Source organism: Montipora foliosa, chromosome 3 (assembly GCF_036669935.1).
Source record: "Montipora foliosa isolate CH-2021 chromosome 3, ASM3666993v2, whole genome shotgun sequence".
Lineage (NCBI taxonomy): Eukaryota > Metazoa > Cnidaria > Anthozoa > Scleractinia > Acroporidae > Montipora > Montipora foliosa.
The window spans coordinates 33410893-33420892 of NC_090871.1; the positions used below are offsets into that span (position 1 = coordinate 33410893).

Below are 10000 nucleotides of genomic sequence, written 5' to 3' on the forward strand. Positions count from 1 at the left end.
CCAATTTTTAGGAGAGAGCTCGGACACGTCCGTTCACCTTGATGCCATCTCACATCCCTCGCAAACAAAACATTTTTCGGAAACCGGCCTGTACACCATAGAATCTCGATTAAGGATAATTGCTGTTCAAACAAAACGCCTCAAAAAATTGTTTCAGCTACGTCAGAAAATAAACGGCGACTCTGCTCCAAAGTAAGACTAAATATTCATATTCTGTCAAGCAATTTAAGCAAACACCCTTTGGAAGGAAAAAGACTGTTTTCCAACACTGTAAAAGCCTTACCTTGCCAAAGTGGACTTTCATTTCCATTTGGTTACCGAGGAGCCGAGTTGTGACCACTTCCATGTTTTCCAGCCTGAGTCTAAGATCACGACACTCCTCTGTTCGTGCTGCCAGTTGTTGACGTAGAAGGGTAATAGCTTCCTGACTTTTATCGCTGCTCTCAATAATCTAAGAGAGAAAATCGAATCACCAAAAAGAATTATTATTAACGGACACTACAAAAAAATTCACACTTCATTCTAGCTTTCAACACTGTACGGAAAATAGTATATCAGTGGTTTTGGTCAAAACAACGGCCCAATAAAGGCGAGTCACTTCATAAGCAGTCTCAAAGTTATTAGTGTAAATAAAGCTTTTCCATGCTGGCCACCCAGAGCATCGACTTGAGCCTTCCCTATGTTGACAGATACATTGTACTATAGTAAATCGTACTAACCTTAATCGGGTGAGACACTTCCTTTATTATCATCTTAACATTATTTTCCTTTTCGCTATCATCCGCGCTTGAAATTTCAATGCTCGTTGAGTGTTTTCCTTTCTGGTGTTATTTGGAATGCAGACTGTACTTTGCTCCTCTTTGCTTTGCGTGCAGACTTCCATTGCAGTTCCCACTTGTGGTGTTCAGCCAAAAATTGAACATAAGGATCACCATGTTGACCACCATTCTCTCTGTCCTTCCCTTCAACAAATTGGAGAGGAAGAGAGAGAGAGAGAGAAAGAAACTTTGAATTGATGAAACAAAAGTGGTAACCTGTTGCGTGCCTACGGTAGTACCAGTTTAAACATTTGCGCCGACCAAAATAATTAAATTTGTTAGTGGTTTTAGAAGTCAAATTTAATGGCATTTACCTTGCCTAACCACTGTAAACAGCGTACGTAAGAAAGAAAAAACACCAGGGAATAACAATCGGTTTTCGTTACGGGAATATACACTGAATTCATTCAATCAAGGAAGTTCTTTCAAAGTGACCTGAAGGTACTGACACTACTTGGAAACTGAAGTATCTTAAACTACAACATCGGCCCCAAATCTACGCAATCAAGGACTGACGTACATTTGTCCAATTAAATTCGTATTGGTTAATCTAACAATTTTGTTTGCATGTAACCCTGAAACAGTTTTTATCGACAAATCACACCTTATGCCCAGGTCAAATGAAATGTGACGTTGAATCAGTGAAAGATTCGAATCTGCGCAATCAAGGACTGGCTTACATTCAGCCAATTAAATTTGCATTGGTTAACTGAAGGATTTCATTGGGCATACCTGAGAGAAGTGGATACACTAACCTTTTTGGTGCACTTCCATTTTTTTTTGGAGGCGCAGCAGCCGGCTTGATGTACTTCTCCCTTTTAGTGTCGCCCAACTCCTGTTCCATACCAGCAGATAAGTTCTCTCTCGAGTCTTTTGCACTAGGAGCTGCCACATCATCTGTAAAGAAATTGTACGTTTTTGGGCAAGTTCATAAAACATCACCTTTAACCAAGAAATACAACGAAAATGAACATTAAGAAGCTGGGTGAATTTGATGTATTTTAAACACAAATCAGCTGAGCACATCTTGCCTTTTTCATGTACATAAACCCCACAGAAACACTTGCTACACAGGCTGTCGTCAGAAAGAATTTAGCGACTGAAGACATGTTGCAATAGCAAGTATGAAGCGTTCTTTAAAGTGAATACAAAACTACTTGAAATCTAAAAATACTCACCATCTAAAGCCAGGATATCCGCTTCTACTTTTTCATCGTCCCAATTGACGGTGACGAGCATTCCCACAGTAACCTCCAACTGTTTGTGAAGTATTACACAAGTCGGTGTGATTCCAGTTTTTTGCTTGTCTCGGAAATAGAACAATGCATTGCTTGGACGCTTGGCAGCTTGTTTTTTTTTTTTTTTCTTTTAATTAAAAACACGAAGACCCCTCCCCCCACAAACACACTCACACCCACACACACACCCACAAACACGGAATATGTTTACAAAATAGAGAAAAAAAAAGAAGAAAAAAAAAGGAGGAGGAGCTCTTGTTTTGAGAGGAGCAACCAATTATACTCTACAAGATGAGAATTACCTGTACAGTTGGAGAACAAGGTGCTGGATTCTGTATTTATTTATTTATTTTTAAAGCAATAGCAGTTCCCATTTCTTTCGTGTTGTTGTATCTTCCTTCTGTACTTTATGAATATATTGTAGATGCCGTAAGTATTCTTCAAAAATTGGCTTTTTCGTTACGCAGCCAGATGAAATGTTTGCTTGTCAAAAAACAAAAATTGCAAATTGTATTTAGAGGTATCTGGCCTCAGTCCCAAGCAAGTATCAACCTGAAAAGCATATTCTTTACTAACAATTTTACAGGCCTGCATCCATGAAAAAACATTATTCCAAAAACAACGGCTTTTGCTACATTCCCAAAATAAATGAAATAGGCTTTCTTTACCATATTGACAGAAGGTGCATTTCTCGTTATCTATACGTCCTATTTTCTTAAGAAAACTATTAATTGAAAGTCGTCGATGTGGGAATTTAAAATTAAAAACTATGAGTTTTCAACTCCATGGCCAAGGCCAAGACATAGGCTGCTTTCCAGTTGACTTTGTGACCAGGTTCCAGATTAATTTCTTTGTGCCATTTTTCTTGACTTAGGGTTGGTAGCTAACCGTAACCCTAACCTTTTACCATAGTTGAGTTGGAGACCAGATACCTATCCAAAAAGATCTAATAGTCTTAAATATTCTTCAAGGGATTCTATAGAACTGTCCAAGATTAGCGTGGTGTCATCTGCATATTGGCTCAACTTAATATTTTTTGCCTTCACAGTTATTCCTCTAATTTTTTTATTTTTTCGAAAGGCTTCGGCCGTTACTTCTACCGATAAAACAAATAAGTATGGCGACAAAGGGCAGCCCTGCCTAACTCCTCTAGTTGGTTTAAAGAAATTGCTGGCCCAACCATTGTTCAAAGTACAGCTTTCAGTGTTACAGTAAAAAATGTTAATCCATTTTAGAAGTTGTGGGCCATAGCCAAAATACTTTAAAGTGTTTTGAATGAAAGTCCACTCTAACGTCCAGGAATATTCCTCGCTGCTTTGTATCTAATAACACTATCAATTAAAAGGATATTTTCACCAATAAATCTATTCTTAATAAAACCTGTCTGATCATCAGAGATAAGTTTCGGAAGAAAAATTTTTATTCTGCTTGCTATGGCTTTTGTTGCAATCTTATAGTCACAGTTAAGTAATGTCAAGGGTCGCCAATTTTTAATTAGACTGAGATCCGCGTCCTTTTTAGGAATAAGTTTAACAATTCCGCATCTTTGCGATACTGAAAGTGTTCCTGTTTCATACGAATAGTTAAAAGAACTTATCAAGATATCACTCACATCATTCCAAAAAAATCTTGTAAAATTCGCAAGGGAGGCCATCTGTTCCTAGCGTTTTGTCCGAATTCATACTGTTTAGCGCTTGCAGACATTCTTCCCTATTCAACAAGCCTTCGCAAACAAGTTATTCCGCATTGGTCAAATAATTTTGATTTTGCTGTGGTGGGAAAAAAACGTCACTAGATTTCTCGTTATTGGTTTTGGAACTGTAAAGAGTTTGCATTATGGTAAAAAGACTCACACTCATTCAGAATTTCTTTGTCTGTATCGGCAAAATCCTTTTCACTGATTTTAAGTTGAGTAATTGTTCCTTGCTTGCAATGTCTCTTTTCCAGATTAAGAAAATATTTGGTATTTTTTTCACCTTCATTATACCATCGTGATTTCGATCTGATAATTGCCGTTTGCTTTATATTCGATTAATGATTCTAATTGTTCTTTCTTTGCTTCAAGCTCGGTCGATATTTGTTGTTTTCGAGAATCATTAATATGCATATCACTTAAATCTTGTTCCAAGTTTGCAACTGATTGCACAATTTCTTCTAACTCGTTTATTATTTTCTTTTTCTTGGAGGCTCCAAATTTTATCGATTCCTCTCTAACTTTCATTTTAATCATCTCCCAGAGCAGATTAGGGTTAATAAACTCATCTTCCCTGTATTCATCTTTGGTTTGTTGTATAATCAGTATGGATTGGATTAATATATTCTGTTTCAATCAAAAAGGAGGTGTTAAGTTTCCAGAATCCTCTACCTCTAGTATTAGAATGTAGCGAAATTTCTAAAACAATCATTGAATGGTCCGTTTTATATCCCGGAATGATATCTGCTTTGTTTATGTTACAGAGTATTCTTACGGCAGCTTCTTTCAATAACAATCAAAGCGACATTCTTACTGGAAATGAAACCTGATGACAACTTATCTAGCAATCGGTAGCGTAAATAATAAGCAACAGTTGTAGTTTGCAGCCTTTTAAAACATCGGACGGATAGAAAATTCACAGTTTTGATTGGACAACCCACAGTAGCAGTTGGGTAACAAATGCTTTTGATTAGGATGTATTGGAATTGAGCCAGCCAAATCATAAAATTGATATCTTTCCTGAGAGGTCGGTGATTTGAAGCAATATGGGCCTGGAATAAAACTGTTTTCATTGTGAATTGTGACTTGCAATCTTCAAAAATAAAGAAACGAAATATTATAATCGTTGACCTCAGGTCCCTCTTCTGACTTAATCAAGTCAGCTCTTGTCTTCGATGAGCCGGCTCGCGGATTTCTGGTTTTCCAGAACTTTCATTTAATAATGCAACTAGAATTTAGATCACAGCACACAACAGCAGGTCAAACACTGAGGAGTTTTAGACATGCCAAGTAACAACTGTATTGAAATCGATGCAGTTTCGCAGTTCGACAAACGAAACCGAATCGTTATGAAAAAGCGCCACTTTAGCCAGCGTTTTCCTAATTACCCAATTTCGGCCATGGTCTCATCGACCTGTCAATCGCTGTGTGTGATATTAGGGCCGTTTACATGAGAGAAAATAAGCTGCGGCTTACTCTGGCTGCGGCTTACATGAGACGCAAACACCCCGTGTAAATGGTACAAACTCAAGCCGCGGCTTATTCTGGCCTTTGAGTTTACACTCATATAAATAGTTCCTTTCGCGTATTATGTACGCCGTGGCCAGAGTAAGCTGCGGCTTATTTTCTCTCATATAAATAGCCCTATTGTTTACGAAGCAGTCGTGCCACATCTTTGCAGCGATCGTGTAAACGCAACCACTCATGGATTGCGAAAAGTGATTTACTTTCAATCAGAATGCACTTTTTAAAACAAAATTCCCTTTTTGTGAGTGGTATCCCACACTATTGCTATCGAGTCTGTAAACTGCTAACTAGCTAATTAGGCCGACTGTTACCCGAAGCTGTTCGACTGAGATCGAAGTTTTATCGACTGGAAAGTGGTCAGCGAATTGACGACATTTGGCTGGATACATCCAGACCGACCATTACCCGAAACTGGTCGACTGAGAACGAATTTTAATCGCTTGAAGAATTGTCACACAATTTACATAACATCTGTCGATTGCAGTTTATTTACACCCAATACCTTTGCTACAGCTGTATCACTATCATAATTAAAGAATATATAAATGAAAGTTAAAGGTTGCTAGAAAGATAGCACCTCTTGTGTATTTAGACCCGCTGTTTTAGTTCGGTCAGTTCTCTTATCTTAGCGTTCACGGACTGGGTGCAACCAGATCTTCTGTTCCAGGCTTACAGAACTGCCTGATTTCACGGGAGAGATACTACTTGCGTTCAATGCTCAGCCCTGCAGGATTTAATTTGGCTGGAAGCGTTGAGGCTGAGGGAAGAATTGTGCGACTCTTTAACAGGAGCAGAGATTCTTCAGGAGAGGAGTTGCTGATCTCTTTTAAAATAATCTTGACCGGCTTCGTCTTTGGAGAATCTAAAGTGGTGGTATTTTTTGATGTTTGGCACCCTTTTGAAAAACTGTCCAAGAAAGAAAGCCCAATCATAGACTGGGACGATAACAGTTCCATTGTGTGTTCCAACAAGTTGGGCCTTGTTGATACCAGAAGAGGACGACTCCACCATGTTGGCGAATTCATACAGCAATGATATGTAGTTAACTCTGTACGATTTCTTGATTATGCCTAAACATCGATCGGGACCAAACTTCGTTTGCCCAGCGATCACGATCACGAGGAAACATCTCAATTTTCTTTCTATGGGTGTTTAATGGACAATTAAGCTAAAATGAAAGCTAAAATGCAGTTTAGTTTATTTATTTATTTTTTTGTACGGAACCACCAACTTGAGAGCTGCAGCTTTCCACTTTCTATATCCAGTCAAAATGCCGTACAAAGCTTTAGGTAAGTTTGTAATATTTACGTGTTTCTGTATGTTCGTTTCAGCTTTCTCTCCTGTTATGTTGATCAACTTTGTTTCCATGCTAACGAGGTAATAAGAATCAAGCCTGGCCACAAATATCAACCGCACTGTGAGCATAATTCTAAAAAAACTATTTTCATTATTTCTTGGATCCCCTGTCTATCCTGTTATTAGAAATCAAATGTATTAACTGTTATCAATTAACGTTAGAGGGCTAAACAGTTCGAGAAAGCGAAGACAAGTTTTTCGTTGGTTGCACCAACAGCAATCGGATATAATTTTCTTGCAAGAAACTTATTCCTCGCCGGAATCCATCAAAAGATGGGAAACAGAATGGGGAGGCAAAATCGTGTCCAGTCATGGCTCCTCTCATAGTAGAGGAGTCATGATTTTATTCAAACCACGTCAACCACGTTAACTTCTAAAAAATTAATGCAGATAATTGTGGCAGATGTATTTTAGCCGAGACTATTACCGTAATTTCCAGACGATTACCCGCAGGGCAGATTACCCGCAGCGGTCTATTTTTGTCACAAGGGGAAAAAACGTTCAACAGATTACCCGCACCCCAAAACCGAAAAAATCTTGCTACTGTATTTCCGGGACAAGAACTCACAAGACAAGAACTCACAAACTTGGAGCGATGAATATTCCATGTTGTTGTTTACAAAGCAGAAGATCGATAGCATTTTCTGCTAAGAATGAACGAGGCAACACACAGATTTGAAGGAAGTGTTGGTTTAATTATCCTCATTTTAACTTGTTTCAATCTGTCAAATTCTTACCTGAGATTTAAAAATTATCGCATTACCCGCACCTTCCTATTACCCGCAGCAACCGCGGTTTACTGGAAAATTAATGCATTACCCGCGGGTAATCGGCCGGAAATTACGGTATTGATGGTGTGAAAGTGGTTTTAGTAAACATTTACGCACGGAATGACACAACCCAACAAGTTGTTTTCCTCAGGGACGTTTCAAAAGAATTTCTAATCCCTTACGCCAATGACAACTTGGTGCTGGGAGGTGATTTTAACTGTACAATTAGCACTTCAGACAAAAAAGGCGGTAGACCGATAGACAGCAAAAAAGCCTCTCTCGTCGAGCTTCAGTCGTTAATCAAAACACATAATTTACTTGATTCCAGTCGTGTCAAGAATCCAGATCAACCAGGCTTTACATGGGCTAACCCGTCAATAAAAATACAGTGTAGACTTGACTACTTCGTGCGAAGGTGTCATGTTGGTTCAGGAGTGTGAGCTTGCATTAAAAGCTATGGAAAACAACAAAACTCCCGGCACGGACGGGCTAACACCTGAATTATATCGCTATTTTTGGAACCTGCTTTGTTCATTTGCCCTAATTACGCCTTTCGAAACGGAACTCTTTCTATCTCTCAACGTCAAGGGATTATTTCCTTAATTCCGAAGAAGAAGAAGAATACCGAATATTTAAAAAACTGGCGGCCTGTGTCTTTACTGAATGTAGACTATAAAATAGCAACGAAGACCACTGCTCTGCGCTTAGAGAAGATCTTGCCAAACTTAATTCATCCCTGTCAATCTGGATATGTTAAAGGAAGGTTCGTTGGAGAAAGTATTAGGTTAACAGCAGATACAATGCATTTCACTAAAGCAAAGAATATTCCAGGGGTAGCCGTGTTTTTGGATTTTGAGAAAGCGTTTGACTCGATTGAGTGGAATTTTATTCATAGATACCTCGAAACGTTTAATTTTGGTCTTGACCTCCGACAATGGATAAAATTGTTTTATACAGATATCTTTAGTTGTGTTCTGAATAACGGATACATCTCAAAACATTTTCATCTAGAACGCAGGGTACGTCAAGGTTGCCCACTTTTCGGCACATTATTCGTTATTGCTATTGAGTTACGTATTAGACGCTCAAAAGAAATAAAAGGTATTCCAATAGATTAACATAATGAGGTCAAACTCTCGCAATATGCAGACGACACAACTGTACTTCTTTCTGATGTCCAGTCACTGTCAAGGTTATTTGATTTATTATCGCTTTTTGAAAGGTGCTCTGGTCTAAAACTAAATCAAACAGAATCTGAAATGTTATGGCTTGGCTCTATGCGTAACAGAAAAGACACCATACATGATCTCCATTGAGCGCCGAGCCAGTTTACGCGCATGGCGCGCATTTTACATATGATCTAGAAATGTCTGAAAAGAAAAATTTTTTGGACAAATTAGGATCTTTAAAGAAAACATTGAATATGTGGTCCCAAAGAGACCTTTCCATCGCTGGCAGGATAAATATAATTAAAACATTAGCACTTTCAAAACTTGTGTTTATCTGCAGTGTCATGAATACCCCTAAAGAATTCAGTAAAGAAGTAGACAAGATTATGTTCGACTTTATTTGGGATCACAAGCCCGCCAAAATAAAAAGGACTACCCTTATCAAGCAAAAAACAGCTGGTGGCCTGGACATGAAGGATTTTTCTCTCTTCGACAAAGCGCTTAAGTTAAATTGGTTGAAACAGATATGCTCTAACTCAAATGCTCCATGGCAGTACATACCTAAAGTGCTGCTAGCCGATGTTGGCGGTACAGAACTGTTTAAATGTAATTATGATTACAATATCCTTGACTTAAACAACCATCTTCCTGCTTTCTACAAACAAATCATTTTCTACTGGCAGGACATCCCAACGGCCACAAAATTGGAAGAAACTATCGCAAGAATGTTCCAAAGACTCGGTCACGCCTCCCACCTCAATCTGTTCACTGTCATGTAAGGCAATATACAGTATCCTACTTTACCTTGAAGATCTACCTCCACCAACTTCCGAGAAAAAACTTTTAGCATCTGGCGTCGAGAAAAGTGACTTGTCTAAAATCTACCTCCTATACCATTGAAAGCCACGAGAGAAATTAAATTGACGATGTTCCAATACAAAATCATTCACTGAATTTTACCAACGAATAGCTTGTTATATAAAATGAAAAAAGTTTCCTCGCCCTTCTGTCCCTTTTGTCCTTCTGAGTGTCACACCCTGTGGCATTTGTTTGTAAACTGCAAGCACGCAAATTCCTTTTGGGATGGATTCCAGGAGTGGTACTCAACCTCTAGTAATATGAAACTGCTTCTGTCAGAACTGGAGGTTATGTTCGGAATTATTCGCTGTCACAACTACTGTTTGGCCCTCAACCATCTTATTATTTTAGGTAAATAGTTCTTATATGTTAACGCTTTAAATACCATAAAGTACAATTTCGATGATTTTGTCTCACTTGTGCGCGAAAAAATTAATATACAAAAGTGTATTGCAGTCACTTGTAATAAGGAGAAAGAGTTTAGGAACAAATGGAAATTTTTTCAGTCCTTATAAAATTACATTGTGTCCTTCTACTTCTCAGCTTCTGTATTTTGATTTTCTTGCTATCT

The 10000-nt window shown here is 38.4% G+C and overlaps 2 protein-coding genes and 1 pseudogene across 3 annotated transcripts in view; 1 reads left to right on the forward strand and 2 right to left on the reverse strand.

Moving 5' to 3' along the window:
- Positions 1-4277, reverse strand: part of LOC137995611 (myosin heavy chain, clone 203-like) — a 4881-nt gene extending 604 nt beyond the window's left edge. Inside the window, exons 1-5 of the mRNA XM_068841138.1 lie at positions 4044-4277; positions 1997-2075; positions 1551-1715; positions 850-962; positions 284-451 (exon numbers count right to left, since the gene is read on the reverse strand). Coding sequence (XP_068697239.1) covers positions 284-451; positions 850-962; positions 1551-1715; positions 1997-2075; positions 4044-4277 — 759 coding nt within the window. The remainder of the gene's footprint in view (positions 1-283; positions 452-849; positions 963-1550; positions 1716-1996; positions 2076-4043) is intronic.
- LOC137997326 (uncharacterized) overlaps positions 1-10000 on the forward strand; it is a 57115-nt gene that overhangs the window by 41523 nt on the left and 5592 nt on the right. The window lies entirely within an intron of this gene.
- The window catches only part of LOC137996362 (uncharacterized), a 4654-nt pseudogene continuing 562 nt past the window's right edge, over positions 5909-10000 (reverse strand).